Source organism: Primulina eburnea, chromosome 16 (genome assembly GCF_022965805.1).
Source record: "Primulina eburnea isolate SZY01 chromosome 16, ASM2296580v1, whole genome shotgun sequence".
Classification (NCBI taxonomy): domain Eukaryota; kingdom Viridiplantae; phylum Streptophyta; class Magnoliopsida; order Lamiales; family Gesneriaceae; genus Primulina; species Primulina eburnea.
In genome coordinates this window covers 2,471,965-2,486,402 of record NC_133116.1, presented here as the reverse complement: position 1 = coordinate 2,486,402, position 14,438 = coordinate 2,471,965, and the positions used below count along the sequence as shown (strand labels likewise).

The window sequence follows — 14,438 nt, the reverse complement described above, 5'->3', positions numbered from 1 at the left end:
TGTATGACAATTTATAATCCCGAATTTCATATTTTATTACGGAATATGACATTGGTCAAAATTTTTTTATGACAAAAATATGTATTACAACTTGTTGGACACGTAAATTTGGGTAGATGAGTGATACTCACAGGAAATTTAGAGTCCAATTTCAGCAATGTCACTAGTCCAGACGCAGATTTTAGAGTTATACTGAGCCTGGAATCACGAATAAGACCGCGAGGCCAGGATAGTGTCTTGGTGTAAGTCTTCCGACGATGAAGTCAGAGACTAAAAATATGAAGAGCAGTAAAGATGCTGCTGAAAAATAATAGAGTGGCATGAGATAACGGGCATCCACGGGTGTCAATGGGTAATTTTAAAATTGTTGGTGCTGAACTCCTCGAGAGTTACCTTTACAAGGCAGACTTTAGAGAACTGAGTGATTTTTATAGAAGTTTAAGCCGTTGGTCCGAAACTTGAATATCCACAGCAAAAGATCAGCCACTGCCAGCAAATGTACACTAGACGTTTCTTTATATGTCAATCGCTCGACTTCGACTCATTCGATCATGCACTGAAGCAAGATCCATTTTCGACGCTAAATCTGTTCATGGTCGGATCATTGTGTCCGGGTTTAATCCAGATGTTCAAACAAACAATTATTTGCTCGCTATGTATTGTAAATTTGGGAGAATTAATTACGTTGAGAATGTGTTCGAAAAAATGCCTGAGAGAAACATCTGTTCCTGGACATCACTAATTTCCGCATATTCTAACGCGGGGTTCACGGAAAAATCCTTGTATTGCTTTAGATCAATGGTTCTTGATGATGGGATTTCTCCGAATGATTATACATATGTTGCCGTGATATCTGCATGTGCTCGAATACGAGCGTTGAGAATTGGGAAGGAAGTACATGGAAGGATGTTCAGGAGTGGAGAAAATGTTAACAGTTTTATTACTAATTGTTTGGTCAACTTTTACGGGAAATGTGGGTCATTGAAGATGGCAGCGCAGGTGTTTGATGCCATAGCGGAGCCCGGTACAATTAGCTGTGTTTCGTTTATTGCTAGTTGTGTTCAGTGTGGGGAGAATGAGCAAGGATTGAGAGTTTTCTTGAGGTGTTTGAGGATGGGAGTAAAGATGAATGAGTTTTGTTATGGAACTGTATTAGGTGCTTGTGCTGCGTTGGAGATTCTGGAAGTTGGAATGGAAGTGCAATGCCTTGCCATCAAGTGTGGTGTTAAAATGGATCATTTTGTTGTGACTGGATTGGTTAATTTTTATGCAAAATGTGGAGAATTGGAGTTAGCACGTAGAGCTTTGAAAGAGGCAGAAAATCCAGGGTTGACAGCCTGGACTGCATTGATCGGAGGTTGTGCGCAGCTGGGAAGATACAGAGAGGCTATCAATTTTTTTCAAGAGTTTCTCTGTACAGGTTTGAAGCCAAATGAGCTCACATTTGCTTCTGTGCTTGGAGCCTTTGGGAAGGAGAAGGAGACCTGGGGTGGGATGCAGCTCCATTCTTTGATTATAAAATTGGGATTTAAAGCTTTTACTTGTGTTGCCAACTCGATTTTAGATTTTTATTCAAAAATTGATCGCCTTGAGGAGTCCATCGTAATATTTCGTGAAATGAATAGTCATGATAATGTTAGTTGGAATGCTTTAATAGCTGGATTTACGGACTCAGGTTGTTTTGAAGAAGCAACTGAACTTATACAGAACATGTTTTCAGATGGGTTTGACCCTGACCCTTACACATATTCCTCTCTTTTAAGCTTTTGCGGGGATTTACCAGCAATTGAATGGGGTAAGCAAATTCATTGCTGCATCATAAAACCTGGATTTGATTTCAATGTGGTAGTCGGAAGTTCTCTCATTGACATGTATGCAAAGTGTGGGAGACTCGATGATTCTCGAAAAGTCTTTAACATCCTTCCCTATAAGAATCTGATTTCCTGGAATGCCATAATCTCTGGGTATGCTCAACATGGTTTTGGGAGAGAAGCCCTGAACATTTACGACATTATGCTACGGAATGGGTTTAAACCAAATGATGTCACATTCATTTCAGTTCTATCTTCCTGCGCCCATGTAGGAAGCTTGGCTGAAGGATTGCATCACTTTGACTCAATGACCAAAGAATTTGGAATTATCCCAAAAACTGATCATTTAGCTTGTATGGTCAGTCTATTTTCGCGAAAAGGTCAAACAAAAGAAGCTTATGATTTCATTAGAAGTTTCTCTGTAAAGCCCGATAAAGTAGTTTGGCGATGTCTTTTATCAGGCTGTATCACTAACAAAAATCTGGAGTTAGCTAAGTATGCTGCTGAAATGATTTTGAGCATTGATCCTGATGACACATCTGCCCATATCATGCTATCAAATATTTATGCAGATTCAAACATGTGGAAAGAATCTTCGCAGGTCAGAAAACTAATGAAAGAGAAGGCGCTGAAAAAAGAAACTGGGTATAGCTGGACAGAATTGCGTGACAAAGTATCGTGTTTCTCTGTCGACGATTGTTTGCAGCTTCGAGGTAATGGGGTGCGCGAAGTTTTGACTGGACTGTCAGCTCAACTGTTAGATGAAGGATGTGTTTCTGATGATTTGATATCATTGGTTAATGGGGACCTAAACAATTAACACATCATCTCAGCGACTTTTCCTGCTTAACATCAAAGGCAAATAGTTCACCGACCAAAATAAGAAGAGTGTGTTTTGAATTCTGATGTATATAATGTGTTCAGAAGTTATGGCTTTAGCTTTCTAAACCATTTTTTAGCCTATAAAGATCGTGGGAGAAAAGTCATATACACCTGGGTTAGGGTAGAAAAGTTTATTCTATACACTCCCCACATGATGTCTCAAATTTATATTATTTACTTAACAATATGCCATCTTAATATTTCATTTGGTCCGTGGTAGAAATTTTATGAATGTTAAAATTATTGGATAACAATCATATTTAATATTTTTGAAATGAAAAATAATACTTATATCTTTTATGAATGATCCAAATATAATGTTTGTCTCACGAAATTGACTTTTTTTTAACATTAATTGAAAACATAAAAATGATACTCCTATGTAGCTACTTAAATTCAATACGTGCGCAAGTGCGCACACATGCATTTTTAATAATACTCAACATTTACATCGAATGGATCATCGTTATTAAATGAAGCAAAATCCTTAGAAATTGGTGTATATGGTGGCTTCGTGCATCTCAGTAGTGCCCAATTCACACCTTCAAAGAAAGGGTGTTGCTTCATGGCAGCTGCACCCATGGTAGAACCCATTCTTTTAGTAGGATCCTTGTTCAGTAACTGGATGATCAGATCCTTAGCCGAAGCCGGAACCGACGGGACGTCTTTCGGAAATCCGAGCTCTCGAGCCACGATGTTCGACAGGGTGAATTCGTTGTCCGTCCCCTTGAATGGTGTCACCCCGTAGAACATTTCGTATATAAAAACCCCGAGCGTCCACCAGTCGACTGCATTGCCATGACCTTCACCGGATACGATCTCCGGGGCTAGGTACTCGTGCGTCCCGACAAATGACATTGATCGTGCCTCGATGGGCTCGGCTACTATCTTTATGGTACTTCTACTACCCTTCCTACACCTCCTCCGGGTCGGGCGGAGGCAGGAGACGCTAGGGACGACACAACTTGGTAACATACACGAGGGTATGGAGAATCTACGAGATGAATAATCGGAACTAGACGATTTGTGAGTTTTTGAATTGAGTCGATCGTAGACGATCTGTGGCTTTGATGTCGAACCATCACATTTTAGGGAGAGGTCGAAATCAGTAAGCATTATATGACCGTCGGATTTTACGAGTACATTTTCGGGCTTCAGGTCTCGATAAACTACGCCTAGCATGTGTAGGTATTCTAGTGCAACAATCACTTCTGATGCATAAAACCTGAAATTTTACATTCAAAGTTATCAAGCCTCATGTATATCAGAATTCTTATAATAATTATTAAAACCAATTCTTTCAAGTAGTTTAACTAAATTCACCATTCTTAGAGGACTTTTAAAAACTTTGAATAATCAAATATTATATTTCCATGATTTTGTTAAACAAGTAAATAGAATGTCATATTCAAGAATCTATCTCATCAAAATCAACAACTTATGACGTTTTCGAATTGGAAAAAATATGTATTATGAACACATGAAAAATAAGATGATGATAACAATCACCTGACAGCGTCTTCATCGAATCTTTTCTCCGGCTGGCGTTGCCGGAGAATATGCAAGTCGCCGCCGGGACAAAACTCGGTTAACAAACAAGACCACCTCGAACATTCAATCGTGGTGTAAAGGAAAGGCAAAAATGGATGGTCCAACATTTCAAGTATTTCCCTCTCTGTCCCTGCTCTACCCTCCTTATTCCTACAAACCAACTCCTCCCTGTCCATCATCTTAGCTGCAAAGACAGACCCTTTAGATCCTTTTAGCTCCACCAGGTAAACCGTGCCTATGTCGCCGCTACCGAGCCTCCGGATGAACGAGAAGTCATGCAGAGTAAGCTTTTGTGTCACAGTCTCGGACCCTCGTTTCTTGGCATCTCGAAAGATTTCGACGGCGATGGATTCGATATCACGACTAGTTTCAGAGCCAAAGCTCGTTTTTGGATTGGTAGCCTCGCCCATGTGATCAGTTCATGGCCATAGTCGTGGTAGTAGTGGTGGTAGTGGCGGTAGTAATGGTAGATGCGGAACTCGGGGTTTTGCGTTCATCGGCCATATCGAATACGTATATTTCCATGATGGGGCGAATTTCATACCAAGAAAGAAGTATTTATGATGATTTATATGTAAGGAGACGAGTGTTGTTGAATGTGTAGATAGGAGGGGAGAAATCAAGAATTGGATCTTTTGAAGAGTCTAGAGGGGGAACGTTTTGGGCCGGCAATTAGAGGGCTGGGTCTCCATGCCGGCGATTTTTAGTTGGGTTGGGGCCCAGATGTGGCCTTAAGTTTTTGGCTCTATTATTTAAAATAAATAAGACTGATAATATATTCTATTTATTTTTTTAATCTTTGATTAATTTGACTAAATTTTCAAGTTGAATGAAGCCAAATAAATAATGTCGATAGAGCATCTATTGATTATGATTCTAAATCTTAGATAATGTAGTTAATACTTATAGCAACATTTAGAATAATGAACTTTCAGAATATTGAAGTTTAAATACATACATGAAAAAAAAGAAATTAATATTTTGATAAAATTCTGAATCTATCTTCACGCGAAATTATATTTTTCTTGTTTTACTAACGATTGATTCGGCAGAGGTATTGCCACAAGAAAATTGGATTTAGTGTTGCACAATTTGGCGCCTTTAGCGAAGATCGAGTACGAATAGTAGTTCTTGTTAATGACATGTGACCTTAAGGTAATGCTCAAATCATGTATCCAGATGTTCATTTCTCAACACGTGAATATTATTAATCAGGGTATTCAAACTTGAGATAAAACCAAAAAAACCAAAAATTTAAATCGAAAAAACCGAACACTGAATCGAACCAAGATCCGAATTTATAATTCGGATATAAATATTAAAACCGAAGTTTATTTGTTTGTTTTCGGATTTTATATGTCAAAACCGAAAAAATCGAAATTTCATTAAATTAATAATTTCTTATTTTCATTTATATTATATATTTTGATATAATATTTAGTTAATGAAGAACCATTTTGAAAAAAATTTAGTTAATTGTTGTTTGTTTAATTAATTTATAACTTATATTTAAATATTTCTTTACTAAGAAAACTATTAAAAAGTTAACATAATATATTTTATAATATATTTATATTATTAATTTAAATAATTATACAAAAATTGAATTAACCGACCGAAATAATCGAACTGTTTTGGTATAAAACTGAACCAAAGCGAAGGAAAATGGTTCGAATATCGGATTATATATTTATTAAATCGAAAATCAAACCGAACCGACCGATGAACATCTATAATATCAATGTTAGAGAAGTTCTCTTGTAAATAGGTCTCAAACTTCTATATTCATAAAACGGGTCAACCTAGTTCATACGTATTTTTTTTCCTATTATTTGACACAATTTTAAACTTTTATTTTATCATAAATCTCTCTTCTCAAAATTTCAGAATCTATCCCGAATCAAGATTACGTGGTTTGTTACTCCGCGGAAGCTTTGTATTGTATCCAGTTCACAAGCGGGCAGTGTCCGCAGGGGTCGATTCAACGGCTCGAATTTTTCCGAGTCAATTTTTTTTTACATGGAGGTGGGCCCAGAACACTCATGTAGAGTGATCCGGGCCGTTCATTGACCCTGCGGTGCCCGTAGGGGTAGGGTGAAACAAACCCTGGTTTGGCCAGATTAAACTTTACCCTAATCTATATGTTTCGGGCTTCCAAAGGATACAATTCGAAGCCCATATACTCTGGGCTCAGCTGGGTTGGGCTGGGCTGGGCTAGGCTAAGCTAGACTGTGTTTAAATGACAAATCGAAATACACATGCTTTGGGCTCTGATTCGTTGCCAAGTTTTCACGGCTCTTGTCTTTCTCCTTGACCACTTCAAACCCAAATTATTACTACCTCGTCCTTGACATCGTTGTTTTTTAATTGGAAATATCAATTATATAAATAAATTTTTTTAATCTCATTTTAATTTATTGAGTATTTTAATGATAACAAACAATTGTGGAAAATAAATCATTTATTCAATAAAGGCATTTTAGTTAAAAAAATATATAATAAATACTGTGAATATAAATATTTGACTATATATTTGAGATAAGTGAAAAATGAAATAATATTTAAGGCAAGTAAAGTATTTATTGAAAAATAGAATATTTATTTTTAATCTATACTATATTATCAAGTGTGAGACGGTTAGAGTAACTATTTTAAAGGACATCAAAATATTTAATACCATAATTATTCTTCTTACCCTACTAAAAATCTCCTCAAATCACTCTATATTTTACATATAAAAAAATCTAAACAAAACTTCACTTTTAAATCGAACAACTCTTTTAAATTGAAAATAATTTTGTATTAATTGTTTAATATTATTTGATCAATTTACTAGTATATATTGGGGTAGAGATACTCATTACAGATATCTCTCAAATTTTTTTTTTTTTACATAATCTTTTAATTTTTAAATGTTCCTGAGAGAAGAAACTCAAAATATATATAAAGAATGGCAAAAACTTGTGTGAGACGGTCTCACGGGTCGTATTTGTGAGGCGGATCTCTTATTTGGGTTACCCATGAAAAAATATTATTTTTTATGCTAAGAGTATTACTTTTTATTGTGAATATGGTTAGGATTGATCCGTCTCACCGATTATGATCCGTGAGACGGTCTCATACGAGACTCACTCATAAAAAATTTAGGAAAATCAAGCGAAACACTCTTCTTTTACCGCTGCTATAATTATAATAAAAATAGCTCAAGAAAAGAAATAAAGACAAAAACATGAATATTTAAGAAAGCGTAGTTTATTGAGATTGTCACAAAGAGCCGACAAAATATAGTATCACTCTGATATAAAAAATGCGCTCTCTCAAATTCTTTAGCTTATACCATTCTTGAAACTTTTCTACCAAATCCTATATATACAACACCATCCAAAGAACCTTAATCAACACTAACAATCTGCATTCTTGAATCTGTCTTCTGCTCTTCCACAAAACTCAGGTTTTTCCTTTGATCTTGTCCAGTCGACACACCACTGACTGCAGTGAGCTAAAATGGCCGCTGCAGTGACAAGAGATGAGCTGGCAAGATCCATGAGTAGGAAATCCAGCTTTTCGTCCCCGAGCAAAAGAGGTTGGGCTTCAGCCAGTATTCATGAGGCAATCGTGGCTTCAGGAGACGACATTTTTCAGAAAAGCGGGAGGCAGGACGACGAGGAAGAGCTACGGTGGGCGGCCATCGAGAGGCTCCCTACTTATGATCGAATGAGAAAGGGAATCTTGAAGCAAGTTTTGGACAATGGAAGGGTTGTGCATGAAGAAGTTGATTTTACTCATCTAAGCATGCAGGATAAGAAGCATATTATGGATGGGATGATGAAAGCTTTCGAAGATGACAACGAGAGGTTGCTTTTACGACTCCGTGAGCGAATTGATAGGTAAAAAACATGTTGTTGTGATTTTGTTTATCTGATCTAGTTTGGATGAAAAGTAAAGTTTTCTTGAGATATTTCGGGTTTGTGCGAATAGGGTCGGAATCAATGTCCCACGATGTGAGATCAGGTTCGAGCATTTGTCAGTTGAAGGTGATGCATTTGCCGGAAGCAGAGCACTTCCAACTCTATACAATTCTACCATAAACGCGCTGGAGGTAGTCTTTCCTGTCATCTTTTTTATATTTTTCGTGATATGCGGTAGAATAAGACATCGATTATCTAGCCAATAATCCTTGTTTTAAATAGGGAATTCTTGGCCTTTTGAGGCTGTTCCCATCTCAAAAGAAGGCAGTCAAAATACTAAATGATGTGTCTGGCATAGTAAAGCCATCGAGGTACGTCTGCATGCATCAGAAATGAGCTTCTTAGTCTAGTGTTTATCATGCAATTTTTCTGAAATTGGATATACATTGTAATTACCAGGATGACTCTTCTTTTGGGACCTCCAAGTTCAGGAAAAACTACGTTGCTCAAGGCGCTTGCTGGAAAGCTGGGGGAAGATCTTAGGGTGAGAAATTTATGCCAAAATCTACTCCGTTGCTCAAGGCGCTTGCTAATATATCTTGATAATATGTGATTCTTTATGCATAAACTTGCTCTGAATCGCCTATTTCTGCTGGATTCCAATACATTAGGTGAGTGGAAAGATCACTTATTGTGGTCACGAATTGAGGGAATTTATTCCTCAGAGAACTTGTGCTTACATCAGCCAGCATGATCTTCACCATGGTGAGATGACAGTAAGAGAAACCTTGAATTTTTCGGGTCGTTGCTTTGGAGTCGGTGCGAGAGATGAAATGCTGGCAGAATTATCGAGGCGTGAAAAGCAGTCAGGGATCAAACCAGACCCTCGAATCGATTCATTCATGAAAGCCATTGCAGTAGCTGGACAGAAGACCAGTTTAGTCACAGATAATGTGCTCAAAGTTCGTCTCCTTTTCAAGATGTTGAATTGATCGAATGAACGTCGCAGTTTTAGCTGTTTATTGATGTTTTTCGGTTAACAGGTTCTTGGAGTGGATATCTGTGCCGATACAATGGTGGGTGACGAAATGAGAAGGGGTATTTCTGGTGGACAGAAGAAGCGTGTTACCACTGGTATGTGCACTGGTTTCATTTTTCCAATACTTACCAAAACTAGAATCTGAATATGCTAATGTGGCTTTTGAATATTTGCTTGATATGCAGGAGAAATGTTGGTTGGGCCAGCTAAAGTCTTTCTGATGGATGAAATCTCGACCGGTCTCGACAGCTCCACCACATTTCAAATTGTCAAATGCATGAAGCAAATGGTTCACATAATGGATATAACAATGATCGTTTCCCTTTTACAACCGGCCCCTGAGACATTCGATCTTTTCGATGACTTGATATTGCTTTCTGAAGGACAAATTGTTTATCAAGGTCCACGTGATCAAGTTCTTGACTTCTTCGAGAGTGTAGGATTCCAGTGTCCCGAGAGAAAAGGAGTGGCTGATTTTCTGCAAGAGGTTACATCTAAGAAAGACCAAGAGCAGTACTGGTCAAGGAAAACTGAACCTTACCGATACATTTCAGTAACGGAATTCGTCCATCGGTTCGAATCTTTCTACATTGGACAAAAGATCTTTGAAGAACTTAGAATCCCTTACGAGAAGAGCCAAGTTCATCCAGCAGCCTTGGTGAAGGAGAAATATGGTATTTCAAACAAAGACTTGTTCAAGGCATGCTTATCAAGAGAATGGTTGCTGATGAAACGTAACTCGTTTGTGTACATTTTCAAGACGACACAGATCACAATTATGGCTCTTTTTACATTCACCGTGTTCTTCAGGACACAAATGAAGCCTGGTTATATAGACGATGGAGGAAAATTTTATGGTGCCCTTTTCTTTAGTCTCATTAATGTCATGTTCAACGGTATGGCTGAGCTTGCCATGACAATTTTCAGACTTCCCGTGTTTTTCAAACAAAGGGATGCCTTATTTTACCCGGCGTGGGCTTTTGCTCTTCCCATTTGGCTCCTTAGGATTCCCATCTCGATAATGGAGTCAGGAATATGGGTAATACTAACATATTACACCGTTGGATTTGCCCCTGCAGCTAGTAGGTAATATTTAAATTTTGGAACATTTTATCTTTGATATTTATACACCTTAACCATACAAAAAATACTCAGAAGAATGGAGACTCAATGAACAATGAATGATGCATAAATATTATAGGTTCTTCCGGCAATACTTGGCATTTGTGGGCGTTCATCAGATGGCCTTAGGCCTATTTCGTTTCATTGCTGCCCTTGGAAGAACACAAGTCGTTGCCAATACTCTTGGAACCTTCACTTTGTTACTGGTTTTCGTTCTTGGTGGATTCATCATTGCCAAAGGTTACCATTGTATATTTTCTTTAAAGTCCTATTTCATGTACACAGTTCATTATAAATCATTCTGTCGTTTAACTGCAGATGACCTTCAACCATGGATGAAATGGGCTTACTATCTTTCACCCATGTCTTATGGACAAAATGCAATTGTACTCGTAGAATTTCTTGACCCAAGATGGTCCACGGTAAAGCTAAATCAATTGTTATCAAACAAAAATTCTAGTTTATATGGTGTCATGGTGAATATCATATTTTTCAATCATCGCGTGATGTTTGATCTGTTTTTTTAGCCCAACGACGATAAAAGATTTGCCGGAAGCTCAGCAGGGTTGGAACTTTTAGCAGCCAGAGGAATGTTTACTGAAGAACATTGGTATTGGATTTGTGTCATTGCGCTGTTTGGCTTTTCTCTGTTCTTCAATCTCTGTTTTGTTGCCGCATTGACATTCTTACAACGTAAGTTTAAACTTCAATACTGATCAGATATAAATATTAAGAAACCAAACGAATTTAGCTTTCTGATTCATTAATTCGAAGAAGATTAAAGTTAGAATCCAAACTCCAATGCAGCAATGGGAGAGTCCAAATCGGTTAGTTCAAACCTAGAAAATGAAAGCAAGAAAAATAAGTCGGCGTGCTCTAAAATGGAAGGTGGGAATTTTGAATTTTTTTCTTTTCTTCTTTCTTCATTTCAAGAATCTATGCAAACGTCAAACCTTATTGATAATGCAGGGAGGACCACACCAGAACAAGCGAATGCAAGTGATGCAACTACTGCAACTAAAAAACGAGGAATGGTGCTTCCATTCAAGGCATTATCCCTTTCATTTGATCACGTGAATTACTACGTTGATATGCCAGCAGTAAGCAACTGAATCTTGTTTCTCTTTTTCTGTCAAATTGCTGCTAATTTTGTCCCTCATCATTGGTTCTGCGTAATTTCAAGGAAATGAAGAGCCAAGGAGTTGAGGAGACGAGACTCCAATTGTTACAAGACGTTAGTGGTGCTTTCCGACCTGGAGTCTTGACCGCATTGATGGGGGTGAGCGGTGCAGGAAAAACCACTTTGATGGATGTTTTAGCAGGAAGGAAAACCGGTGGGTATATAGAAGGTGATATCCGTATATCTGGTTATCCCAAGAATCAAGAAACGTTTGCTCGTGTGAGTGGATACTGTGAACAGAACGATATTCACTCTCCTCATGTGACTGTTTACGAGTCGCTTCTCTATTCAGCCTGGCTGCGTCTTCCAGCAGATGTGAACAAGGCGACAAGACAGGCAAGTCATTCTACCATATACTTTTTATCATCTTGCTTGGCCTAGACATCATTTCCCCTGTCAAAAAATGCCTGAAGATCGTGTCAAAGCTGTAACCTGACACTGCAAGCCTGCAACATAACTAATAGCTATGGACTTTAACCTAGTGGCAACCACATGATTTCATGGATCACTTTTTATCTCTTAAAACATAGATGCAATAAATCGTATTTCCTTCCTGTAATCGTTACCAACCTATTTTCCTCAGATGTTTGTCGAGGAAGTGATGGAGCTAGTCGAGTTGAACACGTTGAAAGGCTCGTTGGTTGGACTTCCAGGAGTTGATGGCCTATCAACTGAACAGAGAAAACGACTCACCATCGCTGTTGAACTGGTAGCAAATCCGTCTATCATTTTCATGGACGAACCGACATCTGGCCTTGACGCAAGAGCTGCTGCAATTGTCATGCGAGCTGTCAGGAACACTGTGGACACAGGAAGAACTGTAGTGTGCACAATTCACCAGCCAAGCATTGACATTTTTGAATCATTCGATGAGGTACTTCTGTTTATTGAGGTATACAGATACCCAGATATTCTAGGAACAAAAGTATGAGATCTCTGAATGTCCCTGCAGCTATTTCTGATGAAGAGAGGAGGACAAGTTATTTACGCAGGACCTCTTGGACAAAATTCACAACTGTTGATAGAATACTTTGAAGTAAGTACTATTCATTAAGGTTCTTGAATCATTCTGAACTGAAAAATGATCTAAATCCAATATTTCTCGACTTTTGTATCTTTCAGGCGATTGAAGGCGTGTCTAAGATAAAATACGGCTATAATCCAGCCACATGGATGCTGGAAGTTAGTTCTGCAGCAGTTGAATCTCAACTTGACTTGGATTTTGTGGAAATATACTCCAACTCTGACTTAAATAGGTATGGGTAGATTATGTTTCAAGATCTCATATAATACTCAAACATGGATTTCTTACTTACGCTCTCCAAATTTCAGGAGGAATGGAGAACTTATTAGAAAGCTAAGCACTCCAACACAAGAAACCCAAGACTTATACTTCCCTACTAAATACTCTCAACCATTCCTCACACAAATCAAGGCATGCATTTGGAAACAGCACTGGTCTTACTGGAGGAATCCACAGTACAATGTTATCCGATTTTTCATGACAACAGTTATTGGTCTCATATTTGGAATCATCTTCTGGAATAAAGGAGATAAGATGTAAGTTATAATCTGCTATCTTTTAATGTACTTCTGCATATTTAAGCTCCAAGGTTTAAATATTTGACACGAAGCACCGCCTTCGACAGACACAAACAGCAAGACCTTTCAAATCTTCTAGGAGCCATGTATGCTGCCGTTCTATTCCTTGGAGGAACAAACACTTCAGCTGTGCAATCGGTAGTTGCAATTGAAAGAACTGTATTTTATCGGGAAAAAGCAGCTGGGATGTTCTCAGCTTTGCCTTATGCATTTGCTCAGGTAAAAAATCAAAGCTGACAGTATAATCTCAAGACGAGCATAGATATAACGAGCTCTATCTTGTAACCTATCTTTACAAATTTTCCTTCTTGTACAGGTGACGGTAGAAACAATTTATGTTGGCATCCAAACATTTGTGTACAGTCTTCTCCTTTACTCAATGATTGGATTTGAATGGGGGGCGACCAAGTTCATGTGGTTCTATTACTATGTATTCATGTGCTTTGTGTACTTCACATTATATGGGATGATGCTTGTGGCACTCACACCAAGTTACCAGATAGCTGCCATTGTCATGTCATTCTTCCTCAGCTTTTGGAACCTCTTCTCTGGCTTCCTCATTCCAAGAATGGTAAAAATACTGAAGTAACTATACGACTTGTTTTTCCGAGCATGGATCCAAGAATTTAACTGAGGGGAAAAATTACCGTGTTAGCCCCTCGCTGGGTCCAGCCCTTTATTTTGTCGTCATTTTTTATCCCAAATTTGTGTTTTGGACATAAAAGGGGACCTTTGTTGACAAAATCTCTCAAAATTTGCAGCAAATTCCAATCTGGTGGAGGTGGTACTACTGGGGTTCTCCGGTGGCATGGACGATCTACGGCCTTGTAACATCTCAGCTAGGTGATAAAATGGACAATGTTCATGTGCCGGAACATGGTGACATCCCAATTAAGGACTACCTTAAACAGTTCTTAGGTTACGATTCTGATTTCCTTGGATATGTTGCTTTGGCTCATGTTGGATGGGTATTGCTGTTCTTCTTTGTGTTTGTGTATGGCATCAAGGTCTTGAACTTTCAGAGAAGATAGGGAGGATTCAAGAATTCAAGAAAGTGCTAGCATCCTTCAGTTTAAATAACAGAGAAGTAAATATTTCAATGATGGAAATGTGATTTATTATTAACATCCTTTTTCATGGTTCAATTGTTGATTTTTTAATGTGATTGTACAGTGTAATTTGGACTCTGAAGGAAATAAAATTTAATTCTCTTTGTGTTGCATTCTTTATAAATCTCCAAATTGTAAGGACGGCTATCACTTGAAATACTACCACTTTCTACACGCTAAAGAGTATGCACAAGTTCAAGGTTAAAATGCAAGTGATTCTGCAAATTTAACTAA

The 14,438-nt window shown here is 38.0% G+C and overlaps 3 protein-coding genes across 3 annotated transcripts; 2 read left to right on the top strand and 1 right to left on the bottom strand.

Moving 5' to 3' along the window:
- The first annotated feature begins 360 nt into the window (after window positions 1–360).
- On the top strand, window positions 361–2,746 carry LOC140817015 (pentatricopeptide repeat-containing protein At3g53360, mitochondrial-like). The gene has a single exon (XM_073176570.1). The coding sequence runs from the start codon at window positions 520–522 to the stop codon at window positions 2,629–2,631; it is 2,112 nt and encodes a 703-aa protein (XP_073032671.1). The 5' UTR covers window positions 361–519; the 3' UTR covers window positions 2,632–2,746.
- A 300-nt stretch (window positions 2,747–3,046) lies between these two features.
- LOC140816578 (serine/threonine-protein kinase AGC1-5-like) lies at window positions 3,047–4,889 on the bottom strand. Its single transcript, XM_073175930.1, has 2 exons — window positions 4,203–4,889; window positions 3,047–3,918 (listed from the first exon to the last, which is right to left on the bottom strand). The coding sequence occupies exons 1-2, from the start codon at window positions 4,652–4,654 to the stop codon at window positions 3,123–3,125; spliced, it is 1,248 nt and encodes a 415-aa protein (XP_073032031.1). The 5' UTR covers window positions 4,655–4,889; the 3' UTR covers window positions 3,047–3,122.
- Window positions 4,890–7,748: 2,859 nt separating this feature from the next.
- Window positions 7,749–14,307, top strand: LOC140817393 (pleiotropic drug resistance protein 2-like). The gene is given in 19 exon segments (XM_073177051.1): window positions 7,749–8,131; window positions 8,223–8,343; window positions 8,435–8,523; window positions 8,612–8,696; window positions 8,824–9,114; window positions 9,196–9,286; window positions 9,377–10,277; window positions 10,393–10,553; window positions 10,632–10,735; window positions 10,841–11,006; window positions 11,121–11,413; window positions 11,497–11,833; window positions 12,024–12,367; window positions 12,446–12,529; window positions 12,616–12,749; window positions 12,826–13,053; window positions 13,143–13,314; window positions 13,412–13,666; window positions 13,857–14,307. Coding segments are annotated over 19 exon segments (4,509 nt in total). The 3' UTR covers window positions 14,127–14,307.
- The last annotated feature ends 131 nt before the right edge of the window (window positions 14,308–14,438 follow it).